This window comes from Pisolithus orientalis, assembly GCF_024613125.1.
Source record: "Pisolithus orientalis strain OTSU chromosome Unknown F5J12scaffold_28, whole genome shotgun sequence".
NCBI lineage: Eukaryota > Fungi > Basidiomycota > Agaricomycetes > Boletales > Pisolithaceae > Pisolithus > Pisolithus orientalis.
This window is the reverse complement of record NW_026260809.1, coordinates 40,240-62,605: the sequence shown is the minus strand read 5'-3', so window position 1 is coordinate 62,605 and position 22,366 is coordinate 40,240. Positions and strand designations below refer to the sequence as shown.

Sequence of the window (22,366 nt, the reverse complement as noted above, 5' to 3'; positions counted from 1 at the left end):
CTCTAGGGGTGATGAAGGCCCCTTTCCACTCATCTCCTTCTTTGACTCAGAGGTTGGTAAAACCCCAGTGAATGTCAAACTTGGCATGGTATTTTGATTCGACAAGCTCATCAAACAGTGCTTGTGCGTTTGGAAATGGGTGTGCGTCTGGGATGGTGAATGAATTGAGGTAGTGGTAATCTTGAATTAACCACTTCTTCCCATCTTTCTTGGCAACAAAGAACACCAGTGCCACTTGTGGCGATGTTGAAGGTCGAATCTTTTTGCATTTTAGGTTTTCATCAAGAAACTCATCTAAAACTTTAAGTTCGTCAGGGGACATAGGGTATACTGCTGCCTTTTTAGGCTTAAATTCATCATGGAGTCTAATCTCATGATCCAATCCTGGCCAATGTGCCAGTAGCAGGATATCATCTTCTGCAAACACTTTGGCAAACTCCTTGTACATTTCAGGAAGCTTGACCTCTTCCTTGTTTGCTGCCAAAGCAGCCTCAAGTTCTGTGGACAAAGTGGTTTTATTAATAACAACCTTGGGTTTGCCTCCCAGGGTTACTTCCTGGGACAGACAGGAAGATTCCTTCATACTGTCCGTGTCCAGAGACACTACCTGTTTGATGTAATGGTCAGATCCTTCAGGATAAATGTACCCATCATCCCAACATGTGATTTTCCCGGTTTCCCAATTCATCCTTGGTTTGAATTCTTTGAGAAACGGCATGCCAAGAAGGATATGTTCTTTTCCGACCAAAGGTCCAACATAGCACTTGACTCACATGATGTGATCTTTGATGTCCATCTTGAGGGTTACTTTTCGAGTTACCCATTCCACATCTTTTCCAGTAAATGAAGTGGTCTTGAACTTGCTTTTGATGTGGTACATCGGGATTCCAAGTTTCTGCACCATTCGTTCTGAGATGAGGGACACCTCGGTGCCTGAGTCAATACAGGCCCAAATTCCTGCCTTGAAGTCCAGTAAAATGACCAATCCAAGAGGAGAGTGGATTCACATATTTGACTTGTCATCTATAGAGGTACATTTAGCAGACAAAATGGCAACAGGACTGACTACAGCAGGAGGATCGTCAGTCCTCTTTAAAAATCCAACCCAAAGGTTCTCCTTTCATCCACAGTTGCAACACAATCTCCAATATAAGCAGTCTTCATGCCATCTTCTTTGAGAACTATGCAGATCCCCAAAAGTTGTTTGACCTTGGATTTGCAGTCACGCTTGATGTGACCTTCAGCTCCACAGTTGAAGCATTTAATTTCCGAACCAGAGTGTCTAATGTTCCATTTATGTTTGTCAATGTCCATCGCATCAGGATCTTGGGAACCTCTGTGGTAATGAATATATTTGCATTCATACCAAGATTCCTTCCCTTCAAGGATGTGTTTGGTAGCAATTGCGGTTCAAGCTTCTCCCACACACTGTATCCACTCTATGACCATGGAAGGGGTGCATCCAGAATTGAGAACCCAGTTGCAGTATTCTTTGTTCAATCCTTTTCCAAAGAAGATCCCTGCTTCTCATGACTCTTCTTTAAGTTGAGCCTTGTTGACAAGCCCCGTAAACTTGGCAATATAGGACTCCAATTCTTGTTTTCCCTGAGATATATCCAAAAGGTGTAGTATTGTGAGAGCAGTTTGATCGCTGGATTCGAAAGTAGCTTTAAGACATTCCACAAACCTCTGGAATGAATCCGTGTAGTAGATGGTTCTGTCAAGAAGTCTATTTTCGTTTTGGTAATTTTCAGCAAAAGAGACTGCCACACCTTTGGTCATATATGTGAGCATGAATGAGATCTTGAGCGACTCCAAATTGTACACATGCTTGTTCAGGTTCAAGTATCCTTCAACCTGAGTCAGCCAGGTCTGAAGCCCATTGTGGCTTCCATCGTATTCTCCAGGATGCCTGACATTAAACTCCCTTCCTCCATTGGGTGGGCAGCAATCATACATGTCATCAGGATCAGCTGGGGCCTTACCCTTACTGGACCCTCTGATGGGGCCCTCTGGGGGAATTACCTTTCCGAAGTTCCTAGCATACCATTCACGTAATGCTGAGTCCGTAGGCATTCCTGTTGGAAATGGATTGCTATTCTGGGTGTTCATCACCTTGTGAATTTCCTCTGCCATAGCGAATCGTTGATCTTCCAACCTTTGTCTCAGCTCCTCTTCCAAGAAGGTCCTTGTAGGCATCTCAGGAGCAGACTCTCCATGACCAAGTGTCATGGACATTTCTGGTAACTTGTGCACTTCCAGTTCTTCTTCCTTGAGGACTGATCCGAGCAAAGTATTGGACTTCTGATCATCATCTTCTTCTGAACTAAGTGCAACTTCCAAATCCCTAAACCAGGATAAGTAAGATAACTGAGGATTGGTTGACATAACTGAGGGGCCTAGTCTTCCTAGAGGAATAGGTGGCAAGGGAGGATTCCTTCCAAGCCCTAAGGGATTGGGTCTAGGTGGGACTGGAGGTCTCGATTTCTGCGGGTTAGACACTTTAACGAGAAGTGATAACAAAGGCTGAGGGAGGATTTATTTCTTGAAAGAAACCTGTCAGCGGAAATATTGTTGATGGTGCGTGAGTGGCTTTACATGTAGGGAGACATGAGCACTGACTCTAGGGAGGCGATCTATTAAAGCCTAGTGGCTGCCTGTAGAGCAGTGGATTTGATTGAGGGTAGAGGGATGCTTCTCAATTTTGTTATGCTTGTGTAGAGCAGTTGAGGAGCAAAGGAAGAGCGAGTTGTTCTTTACACTGAGGGAGACCAATGAGCTCAACTTGATTCGACTTGGTTTGTTGAAGTTCAGTAACCAGGGACAAGTAGACTTTCGCAAAGAGGTCGACAAGTCCCAAAAACTGTGTTGAGTTTTTCGATTTTGTTATGCCTGAGTGCAGTGACTTCTTCAAATGGAATAGGCACAAAGTGCAAGGGTGGGAGACTATGGGCCGAACTTGTCATAACCCCTATGGCTCAGTTATCTCAAATATCCAACAGAGGTTCTGTCTGCCAGCGAGTCCCTAAGGTTGTTCACACAGAGAGAGAACAAGGATGGATGAGAAGGAAGTTAGCTGAGTTGCAAGCTATCAAAAAACTGAGGATACAAGGTAAAGTATGTGGGGTTATATACCTCCAAGTATGAGTACTGTACCAGTTGCAACAGACGTGTTGCAATGCATATCCACAGTAGTCAACAGAACAATCAGTCAAATAAATAAGAGTCATATGGTGTCAAAGATGGGGGTAGGGAGGCAATGATGGCTATACTGGCTGGCGCAATCAATGCGCAGCAAGGAGCCTGACACTGGAACTATAATACAACATGTGAGCAATAAAGGTGAGTCAGAACGGAACATAAACAAGATAAGTCATCCATCAGGGAGGGCAGTGGAACACCAGATCACAGCGGCAATGTGGTCTTGACCGGTATTGGAAATACCTTGACAGCTGGAGATCCAAACATTCCCTGGAGCATTCAAGCCCCTAGGATGGCGATGGTTATTAGAGACGTGACCAAGCACGTGACACATGCAACCATGAGGAGATGAAAAAGGAAAGGCCCCTGATGGAGGCATAACACATCATGTCATGTCCAGATGAGACCAACTTGTCACTGAACGACATCATGGAACAATATAGCCTCCCTGACTTTCAAGACCATTATCTAGAATTTCTTCAATTGCATTCCCTTGACATCCACTTTGACTCATGCACCTTCAACCATATCACTGTGTGGCATAAACTCCATGTTCAACTGTATTCCACATTCCACACTTCTACAATTCTCCCGAGTCAAGTTGTTCAAGCACTGCATACCTCCCCAGATTTCCTGCATGGGTGTTGTGATGTTGTTTTAATCAGCCCCCTGAATGGTGTGCTGCTTCCACATATGTACTGATCTATATTGACATATTCCCTGCACACAGATGCCAGTTATGTGGCACAAGTTCGCACCATTTCCAGCCTCATGCATGTCCACACTCCAAGGTGGAAGCCCCTCTGCATCTCAACAATCCCCTCATTTATCTGCAGCCTTTCCATGTCATTGCCACCCCAGAGCAGCAACCAGAGCTGCAGATGTGGACACTGGAAAGGTGCTTTTTCAACATGGAAGGTGAACAGAAACAAGAGGGCTGTGACATTCCCATTACTTGGATTTCACGTGCATTAGAGCTTGTCCCTGTATTTGGCAGTGAAAAAGTGCCATCCACTGTATCTTCCACTACATCACAAGAGCTTTATAACTGTTTTTTTCTCAACCACTTTGCAGATAAGGAGGTTTTCAATACATTCCATGGAGTGGGGGTTCAGTTTGTTAGTGGTTCTGATGGGGAAGCATAGGTAGACTACTATGACAAGTATTAGAGTACTACAAATTATGATTGGATTGAAGTCAGATAAAATTGTCATGCTCGTTATCATTGTTATCATGTCAGCTACTGATGATCTCCATCCTCTAAAGATCTGAACACGGACATTCGACCAATCGGATGCATTTCTCACATGGAACGTAAGTATCGTAAGTGATTAGGCGCCGCTTATTCTGGCGACCCGCTTGTTCGAACTGCAGATGAGGGCGTAAACGAGGAAGTGTTGACGGTTCAGGCGCCGTCAACACGTTGCAGCTGGCGCATGGACCAGTCATGCCAGATTTAGTGCGCATAGCCCCTGTGGTTCTGTTGCCTGCCGCCTTCTTCATGCCGCACTTCCGCTCCGAATGGCCTCGTCCCCATTACTACTGCCCGATAGATGACCTCCTTGCTGATGCTACTTCGGCACTCACCTCTCTTCCATCCATAACGAAATCTATACACCATCCCATCGTGACCCCATGATTCTGATAATTGATAAAAGCAAAGAACATGTAGCAGACACCAGTGGTGATGCGGCCCGTCAAGATGCAAAGGCGCGACGAGAGCAGGTAGTATGGCTTAGTCGCAAACTGAGCAGCGGGCCTCGGGACCTCCATAGGAAGATTGTTGGACAGAAGTTTCGGACAGTTTCACATGATGCGAGCAGCATGTTAATGCTCACTTTTCCGATGGCTACAGGTCTTCAACAGGGATGACCGCTGTATCGATACCCCACGTTGTTCCCGTCCTTGTACACGTTGTCCGAGTCGGACCTTCTGAATTAATTCTGATGGGCTACAGACGGTCCCTCTGACGGAAACATGTTCTAGCCATATTCAGGATGAGAGTGGTCGTAGTCGCGCATGCACACCATAGAGGCGCATCCCAATTTCAATCTGAAGAGCTATGACATGCTATGTACGTGTAGAAGACATTGCCTGAGTGTATCGATGCACTAATGACCTGTGATTTATACGACGGATGGCTGCGGGGTCCCGCATGTACAAGCTAAACAAATTATGTCGCAAACCACCGTTAACATGGCCGCTCAATGTTGAGAGCATACAGGAAGAAGAAGTACGAGAAAGAGGAAAATGGGATAACGGTCATCGGTTTTCGTCCTCTCCGGTTGACATACTTCGGTGTCGCCCCACTCACTAATTGCGATCTCCTAATATTGCGCCTACTAGCAGACCTGCACTGTGATGGATGTAGGCTTGGAAGTAGGGAAACCCCGCGTCGCAAGTTAAAACGTCTATTTTTCGATGACAATCATGTCCGCCTTTTTTGCAGCGGGTTTAGACACACTACATTGAGAGGTGAGGCACACGTGTGCTTGAGATTTGGGGCCGTCACACTGATAGAGTAGGTGTGGTTGAATCGACGGAGAGGGCATACCTGAAAGAACGAAGACAACATCACCAAAATGGGAGAACAGAAAAGGTATAGAAATTGAAGATATCGATCAGCGTCCGAGTACTACCCCTGACATATGTATATACAAGCGATGCGCAACCATTCATGCCTCTATTAACAGCCCCTATATACCGGGAATCTGAACTGCCGCACGAAGATAGCCAAGGTGAACTCATTTATAGGCCGTAGTTAGTTTGAGATGACGTGCCAGATTTTATACCAAACACAACAAGGGACTATGAAGAGGGATGGACAAAGGGTCAGCTGCAAAGACTGTAATGGGGGGAGGGGGAGGAAAACTATATGCAATGACCAAGGGAATCCGAGCGAGTGTGTAATATATGGTATCGTGTTCGTAAGGTGTGAGTGCTGGTGGTAGTAGTCGTAATCATGAGTTCGACATGTGCATGGCGCGTCCCAAGTACAGGCCAAGCTGAAAGTAAAAAATATCATCATCCGAGGTGATAAGGCGAAAACGCAGGATCATCACGAAGCCCACTTCCGGTCTATTTGGTTTAAACCCTTGCGTGTGTCCGACGACATTATGAGAGGATTGTCAATTAGTACGGAGAGGCACAACTTCATGCTGCACTATACAAAAACAGGTTGTTCGTCGCTGCGATCTGCGGGAAGCAAGTCAGTCACGCTGGAAGAAGGGAAGATGAAAGTGGAAGAATTTACAGCAATAGTATTTTCCCTCGGATGCCAGCTCGCGTGAAGGATCTTCTTGTTAAAGTCAAGCGTCTCAGACTGCATCGCTTCTCTCAAGCCACCTGGTCGCCCATTCTTCAAGCCGTTCTTATTCGGCAAAGGCCCGCCTATCTTCTTCGCCTTGAATGCCGACTTATCGGCTTGCAATACGACATCGTTGGGAGAATCCACGTCAAATATCCGGAAGAAGTTGTGGTACGATCCAGTTAACACGTGCCTACGTTGACGTTATAGGGGCTCTTATCATGGAACGGAGTGGAAAAGAAATGACGCACTTGTCATCACCACCCCAGACACACTCGAACTTATCGAAGATGCAGTCGTTCTCGTATAGATCGCAGAGTTTCCCGCGAAGATGATCGTGGATGGGAATGGTTTTGACGGGTTTGGACTCCATATTGATGTCCCAGATCTTCAGTGATAGGTAATCTCGCGACAAGATGTACCGTCCATCGTGGCTGAATTTGACATCGGATATAGATGAAATGATTTCCGAGAAGAATGAACGCGTAGAGGGGTCTTCCTCCTCCTCGAAGCCTTGGATTTGTGATAAGGGTGCACAATTAGAGAGTCAGCGACAGGAGTCCGTCGAGGACGTACATTTTGCGTGCCGATCGCACAGTGCGGAGTCCCGCATGTCCGCCAGCTTAATGTTGCTTTTCGAGCTAGAGTACATGAAGACATTGCACTGTTGGGGATGAAACTCTGCTGCAGTGATGACTTCCGTGAGTTCTTCCATGTTGACGGGCTTGATATCCACGATATCTGGTGCAACCCCCTGTCAGTACCTTCGGGGTGGATCAGCTCAGAACTGGACTCACTAAAGCTTTGATTGCTGATGCCAAGATTCCAAAGGTTGACACGGAGATCATCGGCAGAGATGAACGTTTCCTGGTCCGAATTAACGGATATGGAATGAATGTGGTATGCGTGTGCATTCGCGTAAACTTTACGGGGGAGTGCAGCGATGATGTTTTCCTGGAACATCATGCGAGGAAGTTTGAGATGAGTCCGTAAGCTGGGCGGTGGTAGTGCTCGTTGCCCTTCGTAGTGGTTTGTCTCTGAGACCACGCGTAACGACTTCTCGAAAACCTTCCACAACTTGATCGTTTTGTCTAAGGGGATGAGGATAGGGCTACGACAGTGGCAAAGGGATGTCATACCGTTGGTAGTCAAGAGGAGATGGGCGGTGTTCTGTCGTTTGCACCACTTGATCTTATTGATCTTCTCCTCGATTTCTAGTGACTTTAGATAGTCGAACTCTGGTTCGTGTGATTGAAACTCGGTGTAGAACTTGTACTCGCAGCTTTTTTTCTGTCCAGCAAGTTATCGATTGACCGGAGCACAGTATGGGCGTACAGATGGCATGGAGGATTCGGATGGGGACATGATCGAGGGTGCATCAGCCGAGAAAGGCATCGGGGATCAGGGGAGCAACTCACAGACTCGTTCCGTTCGAAGAGGACGACTCTACCGCCCTTGTCTCCTGTTGCGAGGTAATTTCCAGTTGAATCGAACTCGACGGTCGATATAATGTCGGCTGATTATGGTGCGAATGAAGGGTTTCGTTTAGATAAGACGACTCACTCGTCATGTCCCTCTCTCCGTTGAAGTAGGACGCACCTTCAGTGATGTCTTCCACGTCGCCTTTGTCACCGAAGCATTGCGCAAATCGCCAGCCACCTGAGCCTGACGGATCCATGTCCATGATGATGACTGGCTTGAGTTGACGGGTTGTGGGTGCAGGGGAAGAGGATGTTGCAGTTGAAGGGATGGAATGGCACTGAAAGACAAGATTCCCTGATTTCCAGATCGAACACGAGCGTAGCACACGATTGGACCCGGCTGGCAAGCAAGTCGAGGGTGAGGAGGGCTGCCCCAAGCACAGCTGTTGTTGTGGCCTTGTTTGGTCTGCGTGTGTCTCGCGCTCTCCTCCCGACTTGGACCGCACACACTACCATGCCCATCGCACCCATCACTGGAATGCTCAGAAAGAGGCTCTGGCTCGACCTTTCCGTCGGCCTCGGTCTCGGCGTCACTGCTGCTTATGGTTTTTGGTATGTCCTTTCCGTCTCCGTGTTTCGCTCGCTCACGGCCAACAGGTATGGCATTCACTTAAAATCGCGTATGTATCGAGCGTAAACCACCTCGGAACAAACCGTCTCATATTTTTCACAGTACAACGTCAGGAGGAGTACTACCTCAGGCTGGAGAGAAGTCGGGTTCAGGAAGCTGCGTAGACAACCTGGACGGAGGAATAATTCTTTTGGAAAATGCCATCGTTGTATAAACGCTCTTTAAATTAATTCACGCGTCCAACCAACTAGTCTAGCCAGGTCCATGATATTTGAGAACATTAGTGCCGGAATGGTATAAATACGCCATAGGTAGGTCTGCTCCGAGCTCGTCATCCAAGGACACCCAACCTCCTCAGTTCCTCACAACTCTCAATCCTCTCCGCCTCAATTCGTTTCACCTTCTCCCAGTCCGTCCCAACACCGAAAAATCCTATTTCCGCCTCCTTCCGCCTTTCTCGTTCGTTCATACCGCGCTGACATTCCGCATATCGATCTTGAGTGTAGGTGTGTTCCACTTGGCTTTCAAAACGAGCGAGCGCCGAACCTCTTCGTACAGGCCCGCCCGCAAGATCTGCAGCAATCTTGGGGTGATTAAGGAATTCCGGGCCATTGACATGGTACCGTATACCCAAATTAGTCGTTTGTCGCTCAATGTTAAACCTCGGCGAATGAGAGAACGCGAAACGGGGGTCAGGTGTCGAAGAGGACAACAGGTTAGGGAGGGCGGATAGGATGGAAAACGCGAAGAGAAGTAGCAGTGGGAGCAGTTGTAGGAACAACGGCCGTGCCTGACCCTGCTGGCCTTCTGTATTGGGCGGTGTACGCCTATTGACGTGCATACGAGTCCTGCGAAAACCGCCGGGGCCAAACGTCGCAGTGAACACAGGTCCTCCAAAGGGGCCTGCACCAAAGCCACCGTTCATCCCACCTCCAAAGAACATATTGAATAGCTCCTCTGGGCTCATCTCCCCTTCGAAGCTAGTGAACGTTCCCGGAGAGAAACCTGGTGACATGCTCGACGACATGCCACTAAATCTCGATTCAGGATCAGAGCCATGTTGATCGAATGCTGCACGCTTTTGGGGATCTAAGAAGTCAAGGGTAAACAAACGAAATAGGAACGGCCATAACCCGTACCTGATAGCACTTGGAATGCCTTCGATACCACTACAAGTAGCTCATGAGCAATGTGTATAGAAAGTCGCAGATACCCACTTACTCTTGAACGCCTCGTCAGCCCCCGGTGCACCATTCTTGTCGGGATGGAGAGCAAGGGCAAGCTGGACCTTCATAAACATACTGCCTTTCTAGCATCGCTCAAGGCCACAGCATACCTTTCGATACGCCTTTTTAATTTCGGTCTCCCCGCAATCTCGTTTCACTTCCAGAATTTCGTAGTAGTCGGTAATCTTGCATGTCTTGACCCGCTTCACCACCTTCAGTTGCTCCACAGTATATTCTCTCTTCTCTTTTCCCGCAGCCCCAGTAGCATCTGCAGTCCGTTGTTTAAAACCAGCCGCCGAGGGATGGGTTTGCGTGGCCGATGACGACGCCTGTGTGCTGTTGCCATTTGCATTCGTGGTCGTCGCATCCCCACTCGAGGATCCTGCCCCGGCTGCGGCGGCCTCTATCGATTCGAGCAACTTTTCTGCCTCGGGTGTGACGAACAAACTAATCGACTTCCGCGCAAACTTGCGCGCTGCAGAGAAGTTCCCCGTGTCTTTGTGCTTCTGAGCAATGGCGAGACATTTCAGTGCCTCATCCTTGTTGCTTTCCATAGAGAGGACGAGTCCGGCGCAGTTTGAGAGGACCTAGAAGCCTAAGGATTACCTTGGGATGGCACCGACCAGGAAAGTGCTGGCTTAGAGTCGGCTCCGTAGAGATGTGATGAAGAAAGCTATCGCGTGTGAGAATTCTGGTCTTGGCTGTGTCTGCACACTTCACTTATGCTGAGACACCGGCGGAACAAATTCAGGCGGTTGTTCGAAATAGTGGCATTAAATAGCAAGCGGGTATACTCTAAATACAATTGCGAGACTACGAGAGCGTTCTTTTTCAAAGCATCACCTCGGTGTCAGTAAATTCCAGGAATGAACTTGTACTTGACGACTTCGCAGTAACGTTCCCAATCCTTCCCGTATTTGACCGAGCAGCGCTCAAAGTCGCGGCCACAACGGTGGATAAGGACCGTAATGAAGAAGATGGAGTAGAAATACGGGATAGCAGTCGCCTTTCCGATAATGACTCCCCAGCAGAACGACATCACCCAGTCGGCGACATAATTCTAAGAGTGAAACCAGCGTGAGCGCGAAGCCATCTCAATAGCATGAAGCAAACTCACGGGCTTACGGGAATATTGCCACCAACCACTGATGAGGAGGCGGTTGCTAGTTGGGTAAGTCAGTCAACATATGCACGGCGAGTCCATCACACCCACCCATGAGCAGTCTGAATGTACTTGGGGTTTTTGAGTGTTCCTCCGGGCAATTGGGGGAAAGTTTTGCGGAAGGTAGTGATCCCTTGGGTTTGCATTTTGAAACGACTCTTTTGCGACATCGAGGTGTCCCAGCTACGTAGCGTTAGTCAGTAGTAGCAAGTTTAAACACCGCACTCACATGTAATACGCGGTTAGAAGAACCGTGAACAGGAGAACATAAGTGGGGGTAGAGAAGTGGTACTTGTCTGGATGGTGAGAGGCCATGTAAACGACAGAGTACACGTATGTCTGTCCCATCATAAGTCACGACTATTAAACCAAGAACAATGTCAACTTACGAATGGGACACCAGCAAAATTCCAGAAAATAACCATGAAGCCCCATCTAAAAAGGCGTGAGCTAGAGGCCAGTAACCAGGTGATCGACTGACTTTTCGTGGTACATGTCCCATGTCTGCGGAATACATTCCTCACCCTTACCGCTGCAGAAAAAACGTCGTCAGGGGGGAAAATGTTGATCTAACGCAACCATACGTACCAAGCATTGAGGTACAACCAAGTAGCGAGGATCATGAAAGCCATGTTCTACAGGAGAGTAGGCACATACACTTCTCGTAAGAAAAGCAAATGTAAACTTACAGGGGTAACATAGCCATACTGTTCATATTGGTGGCAGCCACCAGAAACAGCCAGGAAAAAGACAATGACCCACGGGATGCGCACTTCCGCCCACATCTTCAAATCAACGGGACCGATACGAGGATTAAGACATGCACCCATGAAGACGTCGTAGATAAAGTTGCCCGACATGCGCATTTGGTTTCCAGTGGCGACGGTGATGAAGTATACACCGAAGGAAACGGCGAAACCGTAGATCATAGCGACGGACATCAAGTGTCCGTAGTTATTAATAATTTCGGTAAGACGGAAAATATGGTAGTAGTGAAGGGCTGCCGCGGTGAGCATTGTGGCGTAAACCGACCAGAGAGCATTGCAGTTGTACATGAGGGTTTTGTAACCGAGCGAAGGGACAGGGAGACCTTCTTGTTGGTAACCTGGCAAGACCCAAGCAAGGAAGAGTTGGTATATGATTAGTCCCGTATAGACTTTCCACGCATATGCGTTCGGATAGGCATCCTGGAGATACACACATTAACTCAATAATCAACTAAATCACACAAACACGTACCTCGCAGACATGAGTCCACATTCTCTGCAAAAAGGGAACGATATCATCCACAGAACTTGGGGTGACAAGCTTCCCGTCATAGAACCACAGACAGATCCAGAGATAGTACATGAGGATTGGGAACCCAATCATCATAGCAGTGACACCCAAAGGGCCTCCAAACTCGTACCTGCCCGGGGAAGTCTACGGTCAGTCCCATGTGGCCAGGCATACACTGTGAAAAGTTTCACCCTTGATGCTCATCTAGAAGCTTGTCAGATTTGCGACCCTCGTCGGTGGTCGTAACAGCCTTTGCGTTGCCCTTATCCGCAGTATTTCTTTGTCGCAACTCGCCGCCGTTGCCTGCCATGGGTTCTGGTTGGTAGACGCGGTTTAGAAAGTGGCACGACGCGACGAAATATGTTTTCTATATCCGCTTAGTCAGCCCAACTTCTTCCCGTCAAGCCCGGCGAGTCCAAATCAACTACTAATTAGTTGAACCACACGACAAAAAACCGGCTCATGGCTTCTTGTGTGTTTTACAGATTCAAGTCCCAAAAGGACGAGTCCCGTATAACATTTGATGGTACTGGAATCTCTGTGTTTGATATTAAGAAAGAGATTATTCTCGCCAATAACCTTGGTAAGGCAAACGACTTCGACCTCTATGTCTACGATGCGTCCACCCAGCAAGGTTCGTTTATCTTGTCTTCACCTGGAACCTCCCTCGACAGACTAATTGGAATCCTTATAGAATACAGAGATGACACTCAAATTATCCCCCGCTCTTCTTCTGTTCATTGTGAAGCGCTTGCCTGCTCAACGCACCGGGAAGGGCAAGGCGGCCATGTACCTTGCTGGAACAACCGGAACTACTGTAATTCCAACCTCTGATGTTGTCCAGACATCAGGTGGTGTTTGGCACAGGGGTGCTATGTCAAAACGCTTCGATATAAAAGAAGAACAGCAACCCGCACCTTCAAAAGCATCCACTCCGGTCAGTATTTACGCAGCCATGTCCGGCTATCTTTTGTCCAGGCTTACACTTCGTGGAGATTACCACCATACCGAAGAACTCCGTAACGAAGGAGGACGAGGCCGCTGCTATGGCTGCCATGTTTCAGGCCCAGACCGCCAATTGGGAGGAAACGCAGGAAAAAATGTCACAGTGGGTGTCGTGTCCATGCAATCCCTCGGCCTCATGTACTGGAGTGATATCTGATAAATTCAACTTGCTGTGTTTCCTTTGACGAACAGCGCAACACGAATATATCGTGATAAACCATCTTCCGGCCGTGGAGGGAAGCCGTTCCAACATCATACTCACGATCGCCCTCTTCCCCCGAGTTATGTATGCTATCGTTGTGGCCAGAAAGGTACGATACTTAGGTAACAGTATATCAACGGTGGCTTCATGCTCTCGCCAGGCCATTGGATTCAAGACTGTCCTACGAATAATGACCGTGAATTTGATAATAAGCCCCGAATCAAGCGGACCACGGGTATCCCACGAAGTTTCCTTAAGGCTGTTGAGAATCCTAGCAAAGGTGAACTCGCTCAAGGAGTAATGGTTACACCCGAAGGTGGCTATGTTGTAGCCCAGCCCGACTCGTACGTACATATTTCCTTGCGCTGTAGCAAGGTTTTTGCTGATCATGACAACGTCCATAGCGCTTCATGGCAAAAGCAAGTATCTCGCATGAAGGGACTTACCGTAGCAGACGTCCGAGAACGTGCGCCAACGGATCCTACTCTCGCATGTCCAATAGACAACAGACTGTTCCGTGATGCCGTGAAAACACCCTGTTGTGATACCTCCTACTGCGAGGAATGTATCCAGACACATCTGCTTGAGCGCGACTTCGTCTGTCCCAATTGTGGGAAGAAGATACCCTCCCTTGACAAATTAGTGGTGGATAGATCGATGAGAACAAAGGTCGCAGAGCACATTGATAAAGTCATTGAGGAGAGTAAGAAGGATGGTGAAGAAGGTATGACTTCCAGTCAGGGCATCTCAACAGAGGGTACCGACCAGGTAAGTTCTTGGTTTTCGATTGGAAGTCTTTTTTCTAAGCCAAGTAATCACACAGCTAGCAGACAGTTCAGTGACGGACGACTTCTATTCAGACCCACATTCAGATGTGTCCCAGATGATCGTTGATAGCATCCCCCAGCTGCAGGCTCAGATATCTCAACTGTCCGTCATGATGCACAATCCTTCGTTGCCGAATCAGGTTCGCCAAACTACCGAAATGAAGTACCATCAACTGCAAATGGAGCTCCAGCAAGCGCAGGCGCTCGCTGCTACACTCGCTGTGGCTACTACGCTACAACAGCAACAACAACAGCAACAGCAACAGATGCAGAACAATGCCAATCTGATGGGATTTGGTATGACAGGGTATCAGGGGAACGATGCACCGTGGTCAACGAACCCATTCACTAGTCAGCAACCTGCTGGACAGGATTCAGCGTACCAGCGGCTACCTCTTAATAATCGTCGCCGAAATCTGAAACGAGACAGGCCCTCCGATTTCCTAGAAGTAGGTGGGGAAGGCGATAACAAGGTACCGAGGTATTGGGAGTGATAGCTTGCTCAGATGGGTAAGTAACCATGTCAGTGAAGGTAGCGTCATGCGTTTCTGTTCTAGCCGATTGCGTAAAAAAATACAATCTAATAGAGGAGACTGGTTCGAGGTATTCGTGCTATTATGTGTGCGGAGCGCGATCAATGGGTGCCATCTAATCTGTGTGTAAAGTATAGTCCAGATGGTGCAGAGCAAATGCAAAAATATAGGGTATGTAGCAATCAACAGATCTTCTCCTTGGTCCTCTGTTCGTGAATCTCCACATCAATGGTATCCAAAGTCAAGAATCTCCAAATGTTGACGTGCTGAAGTTGTCCGTACCTCCGTAATCTTCCTACCGCCTGTGTCTCGCAAGCATCATAAATTTCTTGAGTCGGAGCAAGAAGCGGTGACAAGAAGATGGCATGATTGGCTGAGGTTAAGTTCGCGCCGCTAGCACTCTCGTCCATAAGGTTCAGCAAGAGCACCCTCTCTTCGCTGTCGTTCTGATATTTCTCTAGGTTTTTGCTCTTCTGAGTCGCCGAACCGTGGATCTCGAGGAATTTAATTTTGTGGACTTTCAGCGCGTTGGCGACTTTCGCCATAAGATCAGGGAATTGAACGAAAATGAGAACACGTTCTGCCTTAGGGATTTGGTTCCTAGAAAGGAGTTCAATAAGCAGAAACGTCCAAATGCTGAAAGCGTACTTTATCAAGTCAATGACCATCTCGAGTTTTCTGCCATAATGTCTGCCATTACCATCACGGGCCTCGTCATCCACGCCAAGTGTTTCGCCTTTGACGATGTTAAGCACTCTGGCAGCAGCCTTGCACAGCCCGGATACGGCATATACACACTCCTCTCGGTCCGCACTCCGTCTGACGCAGGTCATACAGCCCATGTGCCCACAGGAAGAGAGCACAGCAACTTCGTCCATGGGTACTTCGTTTCTCTTACAGCCGGGGCACGAAACTTTTGGGGGCGTATCACGTTGCTTCTGCAAATCACGGACGACAGTGAAGTAGCGGAGTGAACGCACACGACCGACCAGTTCCTTCGTCAGTTTACGAATATTATGCGTGTGTTCACGGTGCTCCCAGATGAGGTCCTTGACAGAGTTGGAAATGTTGTCGTCTTTGCCCTTGCCCTTGTTCGTGAAATGGTTGGGAGAGAGAGTAGGCACCTCTGCTTCGTCCAGTAGACCTCGTATCATGTCCGTAGCTTCTTGGTCACCGACACCTTCCAGGCGCGAAACACGGGCGTATTCTTGGAACATAGACTCCTCAGCAAGCTTGCCAATCTTCTTTTCCTGCTTGACGCCCTTTTGAAGCTCTTTCAACAATTCCGTTTTACATTCTTCGAGTTGCTCCGTACGGTCTTGGACGATGATTTCACATGCTTTCATAGCATTTTCCTTGTCTTTAACGTCAAGATCGAAGTGTGAGCAGCGTTTCAAGAGTGCTTCTTCAGCAGTCCTGAGAATTATGAGTAAATATCAGGGGTGAACAACGTTTATACGCACTTGCTCTCGCCAAGTGCATTGTTCAAGCGCTTCTCTCTGTCGCTTTCAGTTTTCTTCGCCCGCTTGATCGTCATGTCAAGTGCACGAAGATGGTGCTCCAGTTCCAAGTAAATCGCACGTTCAGCAGCTGGAAGTATCACCTTCTGGACTTTGAAGCTGCACGGAATCTCGTCGATCTCGGCAATGTTCTGGAATAGTAATCCGGCAATTCAGTAACAAGTTGAGAGGTAGATGCTCACTACTCACCTGCCGGACAAACATGTCCAAAAAGACCTGGACCGAGGCGATGTCGGTGGGCGTGCCATTCTTGAGTATGAACCTCGCGGAACGAATGGAAAGCTTCCACCTCTGCAAGACTTTTGAAATCAAGAATGTTTCGTATCGTTGTAAGGCTTACTGGTCTGTTCCCTGATGCGCTTCTTAATCATCGCCGATTGTCCCTCACTGTCATCGTCGATACCAAGGTGAATGTTGAGGTGAGCAGCAATAGTTTTCACGGAACCAAAATCAGTGAATGGGTGGAGTACCGGACAAGACCCAACGCCGGTCTGCTGTCAGCTTTGTGACCATAGAGTGTACCTTCCCTCCGAGGTAGGTATACTCATCGACGACTACACGGGCGAAGTGGAACACTTCCAATGGTGGGGAGCGCATCTCTGCCCAGTTCCTCCTCACCGCGACAGACTCAAGGTGCCACGGATCCGTGTCCTCGCGACGCTTTTGTTTCTTGGTAGGCTTATCTGAGCTATCTGTTGCCTTTCGCTTCTTACGCGATGACGCAGAAGCTGCCGACGGCGCGTCGTCTACGTCCATGCTATCATCCGCGCTAGAATTCGATTCCCTCTTGACACTCTTGCCCTTTGCCACCGCTTTCTTCTTGGGTTTCTCGTCCTCTGACGAGTTGTCCGCAGTTTCTTCGTCGCCCGTGACGCTCCTTGACGAGGGAGGCGGCGTCGGTTTGGCAATTGAACGCGACGGCTTCGATTCTTTAGGTAGCGTCCGAGTCAGTCGTCGGATGCTTGTTCGTCATCATCATGATCATCCGCGTCGTTGGTATCCTCATAGTCACTCCCGCCTTCACCGGCTGCATCGGAGTCGGAGTCGATCACGATAACTTTTGCAGTGGATTTACGTTTTGGGCGAGTCGTGTTGTCCTCGTCGTCCTCATCTTCTGAATCAACTATCCGACGCTTCGTCTTCGGAGGGAGTTTGTTAATGACGACTGAGGGTTTTTGGCCAGATGGGGTAAGTTTAGCTGGAAAATAGTCAAGTGATTTCGATTCTTTCAACTTCGCCTTCTCTTTTTTCTCAGCAGCTTCTTTGTATTGCTTCCCTTTGAGGCGTTTCTGCGCAACAAAAACTTGAGCTTCGAGCTCTTCCTCTGAGAATATGTTATGGGGTGGTTCGGACAAGTATAGTTCGTGCAAACATACCTTTTCGTCGGGCATCCCGAACTGCTCTCATGACATTGGCAGGACTTCCGGTCTTGAGCAACTCCACTTGCTCTTTCAACCCCTCCAGGCAAATGTCTAACCTGGCATTGAAATAACGACCGTCTTGGGGTGGGAGGGTACCGGCAGCAGCAAGTGCCTCCAAATTAGCAAGATAGACATTGCTTTGGAAAAGGTTGGAAGCGACAATAACCAGATCCGCTTGCTGAACGTCTTCGATGGTCAAGGAGTTGATCTGGGACGCAGTTGACACGACGACCGTCTTTTTGAACCGTTTCGGGGCAAATCGCTTCGCTTCAGAAGCCCACTGACGCGTGAGATGGGGTGGAACAATGGCAAGCGTCGCCTTCACAGGCACCTTTCCGTAGATGTCCTTCTTGTGTTCGAGCTCCTCCTTCACGTCATTATACGCGCAGTCGATCAGTCCGAGTGTGATGGCCGTCTTTCCGTAACCGACTTGGTCAGCAAGGACACCCCCCCGCATCCTGACAGGTCGTTGAGCACGACCCTCCGCACGCCATCCAAGGGGCCTCGAGAGTAGCCTCTGAAATTTCCTCCTCCACGAACGGCGGAGCATCCATGGCTTCACGCTCAAGCATCCAGGTAAGAGAGCGCAGTTGCTCTGGTCGAAGGGGGAGAGGTCCAAAATGGGGTGGTTGAGCATGTTCAACGTCGTTCTTGTTGCTCAACAGTCGGTAGGGTGGAAGACTTATCTTCACCGCCGGGGCAAAATCGGTATCTAGACGCCAGGACAAGCTTGGGCTTTCAGTGCGGTTCCCGGCAGGTAGGCGTGAGAGTGCGCGGTGCAGTAACGAAGCAATGTTAAGCCCAACTCTTACACGGCCAATATTCTTGTCTAATTTCAGCTGTGTGACGAAAGGACTAGGCCGGAGTTTGAGATCCCGCTCATATTGACCGGCCTCCTGCGAATCTTCGATGGCTATGACCTTCTTGCCGTCCTTCTTCCACTTGATAGTAGGTGACACGGGAGCACAACGTTGGCAGTGACGAAGTTCCCCAGGCATCGTCAGAAGCTGCCATTGTTTCAAGTTGTCATCAACATGTCGAATCCGCTCAAGAAGCCACGCCAGAGCCCTGAAGGTCGCTCGTTCATTGAGCTTGTCCACCTCCCTCCATTCTTCTCGAGGCCATTCAGGGACCAGCGTCATCAGGAATAGGGACGTTGCATGAAAGAAGGGCCATAGCTTGTGCACAAGCGTCGGTCGAAACCTCGACGCTCAGCGAGCACTGAGGAACAGCGAAAGTTGCATGTGAAAGAAGGCGAGGCTTAAATTATAATTCAGTACCACCGCTACGACTACCACTTATTTTCTGGGAAAGGACGTACCTCAAGCACCACTGTATTCGAATCAGTCCAAAGGACGGGGATGTGACATACAACAGATTGGTCTCCTTCAGCGTCCGACTGACGCCAAGACGGCGCCAGTTTGCAAATGATCGGCCGGAATTCACCATACTCGTACCTCCGCATGGTGCTCGTGAAGACGAAAGAGTCATCTTTGGCGTCCCCGCATCGAGTCGGATCAAGCATCATGAATAAGGGTGGTAACGATTCGCAGTCTGCGCTCTCTACTCTCCTGTGAAGGGCGCCACAGGCAGTACCACACTTGTCGAGAAGTGCGTAAGTTCCTGAAACGTCCCGGTCGAATAGAGATTTCTGATGCTCTGGGACAGAGATGTTCAAATGCGAGTGAACACGCTTGTTCTTAAACTTGTCTTCTAGCAAACCGAGGCGAGCTTCCCAGGAGGGCACAAGCTGCCCACTACCAGTAACGGTGATGCGCAGTTCAGTGACATGGGGCATGGCGAACTGCCAGCGGCCCTGGAGAAAATCGCCACTGCACTTGAATCTAGCGACGGGGAGCTGTAAGAGTCGACGAATTTCCGCGTTTGCAGGTTCGCTATCCAGAGGCTTGGCGTACAGGCGCCACTCGGTCTGCTTCGGGTCAAGATACAACTCAAGGGTAGCCGTGGGTGACTGGTATACAGCAGACCAAATTTCCTGTCTCTTTGGTTCCACGAACCGCAGCTCTGATCCCGTAGCCCTGAGGACAGCAGCGCGCCAGCCAGTCCAGCGCTTTTCTGGAATGGAAACGCGTGCTGAGTCCCTCAGTTGATCGAGAAGCTGCTCGGTGACGCTTGTAATTGACAGACACATAGGAAGGATGGACTTGAGTTCCCGCACAAAGGTGGGCGGAGGGAGGCGTGCAACAGTCTGCACATCCAAAGGCTCGAAGCTGTGTTCGGGACGACCAGCGCACTTCTTACAAGACGAAGAACCACAGTCTCTACAACGAAGAAGCTCCCTCGTAGTGATTTCTTTTCGGCCTTCGCAATGACAAAGACGAACGCTGCGTTGTGCATGATTGAGCAGGACTTTCAACAGCGTTCGTTCGTGTCGCCGATAAATCCAGTGGCTTTTCTACCAACTGATCATGACCCGAAATATGGTCCTCTATGCGGAGACCGGATGTTTGCGAAGAATCGACGTCCATAGCGCTCTCTTCTTTCGTCGCCTCTACTGTATCCAACTTTTTCATCTCGTATGTTTCTTTGTCGTCGCCAGTTTTCAAAAGCTTCCTTCCAACAACTAAAGCCGCAATTATGCAAGCACCCACGACAGTAGAAGACATCGCGTTTCCGGCCAAGTCAGCCAGCTCGTCCTGGCTTTCTCGGGTCAGGAGGAGCTTATCGACCGGCAAGCCTTGCATAGCCAACGCTTCCACCCCTACCATCGGGCCACCGCGGTTGGTAATGTACGGAATCATTGATGGCGTGAGGCACGGACATATGCCCGGCTTGCTGGAGCCAGTGGAGCGATCGACATTCTGTGAAAGATTCCAGACGAGCCTATAATATTGTCAGTCAATCAACCAATGTAAATATCCGAACGAGATACATACGTCTTGTAGGATGGGTCAACAGCAATTTTAGCAGAGCGCAAGAGGCTGATATCCATCAAATCCCAAACACGCTCTACCTGTCGTATCCCCCAATCTTGCCAAGCGAAATCAGGCATCCGACAAGCACCGCCTGTACGATCAGACTTAGATCCCTTCATAACCGACTCATTCATCCTAGCTTACCTTCTTCCCAGTTCGTAAGCGGACGCTTCGGACCCAACGCCTCCTCCAATCTTGCGCGTGCATGACGCGACTCACACCTTGTCCAGTCAATGCGTCCTGCTCGTGACTCCGAGACACTACCACTATCTTGCACCAGTTTTTGTCGCGCTTGATGAATGCGTGGATCATCCGATGGAAGCAGAAATGCATCCAATGTCGATGAAGCTGGCCGTTTGAGCTTCGTCCCAATCCAATTTTTCCACTCCATGGGAATGTTAGATCCCCGGCTGTCAACGGCAAGCAGATAGACACGTGTACGGGTATGAGGGATATAGTACAGTTTCGTGTCAACTCTGAGGAAGTCCGCGCTGTAACCTTGTCGTTTGAAGTAATCCTTGACGCGATCCCAAGGTGCAGAACAGACGTTCTCCAAGATAACCAGGGGCGGTCGATGATTTGAGACCCAGGACATCATGCCATGAAAAGTTCGACCTGATTCACCTCCGCCATCTATCCCCTTCCTCTCGTTATTCAGGTTGGAATAGTCGACACAGGACGTGCCGGCAACGAGTAAGTCCACGTCTCCAGGGACAGGCGCAAGTGCTCCGTAAGCGGTTGTTCTAAGGACGGGGTCAGTATCATCACGCAGTCAGCATCGGTGAACGCGTACGCTTCGTAGTCACCGAGTTCACAAACGTCCCGGAAGAGCAACGGTGGTTTGAAATTACGCTCGATGTATGCCTGCTTGAATGGCTCGATCTCGCATGAAAAGACATGCTCGAACTCCAAGGCAATCCCATGCTGGTCTTTAATGGATTGGCAGATCATTTCTAGAGCAAGGAGGGGCGATTCAGTGCCGGAACACATCGTGGCGACACGTAGTTTCCGTCCTTGGACATGCTCGGCAACGCCTTTCAACAGCGGTACACGCGAAACGAGATCAGCAAACATTGCAGGGATGTCGTGCAGTGGGGGCAAACTAGAAGACTCTATCTTTCCATCTGTTTTCGACGACTGCATGGGTGTATCGTCCTCTTCGGATACTTCAGGCTCGTCGTCGTAAACATCGTTCTCCGAGTCATCCTCCGTCGACATTCCCTTCCCAACTTTCTTCTTCGTCTCACGATCGGTCTTTGATCCTCCGCCGAAGAACGAAGTGAGCCTCTTCTGTCCCTTGCCGCTCTTGCTGGCCTTGGATGTGGACATGGTTGAGGACAGTTTTTACCGCGTTGACTCGAACACGCGTATGCTCATAAAAGACTAGTACAAGTCACGTGCCACGCGGCAATGATGACAAAGACAGCCCCTGAATATTTAGTGATCCGATAACCCCTTGCAGAATGCCGAGTGCACAGTACTAAGGACTCGGCAGTTGGATACCAATGCGCGGTGTTGTTGACCAACATCGTGCGCCGATAAGCAACGTACATCCATCCGAGCATTCCGACATGCGAGATTTCACCAAGCTTGTTGTCACGAACACCAGATACCCGATGACTGCATGCGCACAAGTGCAGACAAGCAAATCCGCCGACTATTTGGTTACTTTTACCACGAATCTTTTTCTTGGTGG

At 49.0% G+C, this 22,366-nt stretch overlaps 7 protein-coding genes across 7 annotated transcripts; 3 read left to right on the top strand and 4 right to left on the bottom strand.

The window, feature by feature from the left end:
- The first annotated feature begins 3,954 nt into the window (after window positions 1-3,954).
- Window positions 3,955-4,404, top strand: F5J12DRAFT_274251 (uncharacterized protein). The gene has a single exon (XM_051738692.1). The coding sequence runs from the start codon at window positions 4,083-4,085 to the stop codon at window positions 4,344-4,346; it is 264 nt and encodes an 87-aa protein (XP_051597489.1). The 5' UTR covers window positions 3,955-4,082; the 3' UTR covers window positions 4,347-4,404.
- A 1,747-nt stretch (window positions 4,405-6,151) lies between these two features.
- On the bottom strand, window positions 6,152-8,388 carry F5J12DRAFT_274117 (WD40-repeat-containing domain protein). The gene is made up of 8 exons (XM_051738691.1): window positions 8,108-8,388; window positions 7,927-8,024; window positions 7,648-7,798; window positions 7,306-7,599; window positions 7,085-7,249; window positions 6,760-7,021; window positions 6,455-6,701; window positions 6,152-6,396 (listed from the first exon to the last, which is right to left on the bottom strand). Exons 1-8 carry the CDS (start codon window positions 8,190-8,192, stop codon window positions 6,355-6,357), a joined length of 1,344 nt encoding a protein of 447 aa, XP_051597488.1. The 5' UTR covers window positions 8,193-8,388; the 3' UTR covers window positions 6,152-6,354.
- A 24-nt stretch (window positions 8,389-8,412) lies between these two features.
- Window positions 8,413-10,564, bottom strand: F5J12DRAFT_847474 (uncharacterized protein). Its single transcript, XM_051746383.1, has 5 exons — window positions 9,897-10,564; window positions 9,782-9,842; window positions 9,700-9,729; window positions 8,594-9,649; window positions 8,413-8,548 (listed from the first exon to the last, which is right to left on the bottom strand). The coding sequence occupies exons 1-4, from the start codon at window positions 10,338-10,340 to the stop codon at window positions 8,892-8,894; spliced, it is 1,293 nt and encodes a 430-aa protein (XP_051597486.1). The 5' UTR covers window positions 10,341-10,564; the 3' UTR covers window positions 8,413-8,548; window positions 8,594-8,891.
- F5J12DRAFT_847476 (uncharacterized protein) lies at window positions 8,443-8,729 on the top strand (the record flags this gene model as incomplete). Its single annotated transcript, XM_051746384.1, has 4 exons — window positions 8,443-8,546; window positions 8,568-8,570; window positions 8,595-8,609; window positions 8,663-8,729. Coding segments are annotated over 4 exons (184 nt in total), but the record flags the coding sequence as incomplete, so codon positions are not given.
- Window positions 10,544-12,568, bottom strand: F5J12DRAFT_771693 (ergosterol biosynthesis ERG4/ERG24). The gene is made up of 10 exons (XM_051742253.1): window positions 12,418-12,568; window positions 12,188-12,356; window positions 11,638-12,135; window positions 11,537-11,583; window positions 11,430-11,480; window positions 11,338-11,383; window positions 11,178-11,287; window positions 11,000-11,131; window positions 10,904-10,949; window positions 10,544-10,846 (listed from the first exon to the last, which is right to left on the bottom strand). Exons 1-10 carry the CDS (start codon window positions 12,534-12,536, stop codon window positions 10,637-10,639), a joined length of 1,428 nt encoding a protein of 475 aa, XP_051597485.1. The 5' UTR covers window positions 12,537-12,568; the 3' UTR covers window positions 10,544-10,636.
- Window positions 12,569-12,617: 49 nt separating this feature from the next.
- F5J12DRAFT_847470 (DWNN-domain-containing protein) lies at window positions 12,618-14,878 on the top strand. The gene is made up of 7 exons (XM_051746382.1): window positions 12,618-12,860; window positions 12,928-13,163; window positions 13,222-13,334; window positions 13,424-13,542; window positions 13,594-13,777; window positions 13,838-14,201; window positions 14,257-14,878. Exons 1-7 carry the CDS (start codon window positions 12,689-12,691, stop codon window positions 14,752-14,754), a joined length of 1,686 nt encoding a protein of 561 aa, XP_051597484.1. The 5' UTR covers window positions 12,618-12,688; the 3' UTR covers window positions 14,755-14,878.
- On the bottom strand, window positions 14,859-22,025 carry F5J12DRAFT_847468 (uncharacterized protein). Its single transcript, XM_051746381.1, is given in 15 exon segments — window positions 14,859-15,393; window positions 15,442-16,209; window positions 16,257-16,444; window positions 16,516-16,604; window positions 16,654-16,804; window positions 16,824-17,242; window positions 17,326-17,637; window positions 17,690-18,192; window positions 18,224-18,848; window positions 18,868-18,994; window positions 19,056-20,056; window positions 20,106-20,578; window positions 20,632-20,761; window positions 20,815-21,413; window positions 21,464-22,025. The coding sequence occupies 15 exon segments, from the start codon at window positions 21,997-21,999 to the stop codon at window positions 14,976-14,978; spliced, it is 6,339 nt and encodes a 2,112-aa protein (XP_051597483.1). The 5' UTR covers window positions 22,000-22,025; the 3' UTR covers window positions 14,859-14,975.
- Window positions 22,026-22,366: the final 341 nt, after the last annotated feature.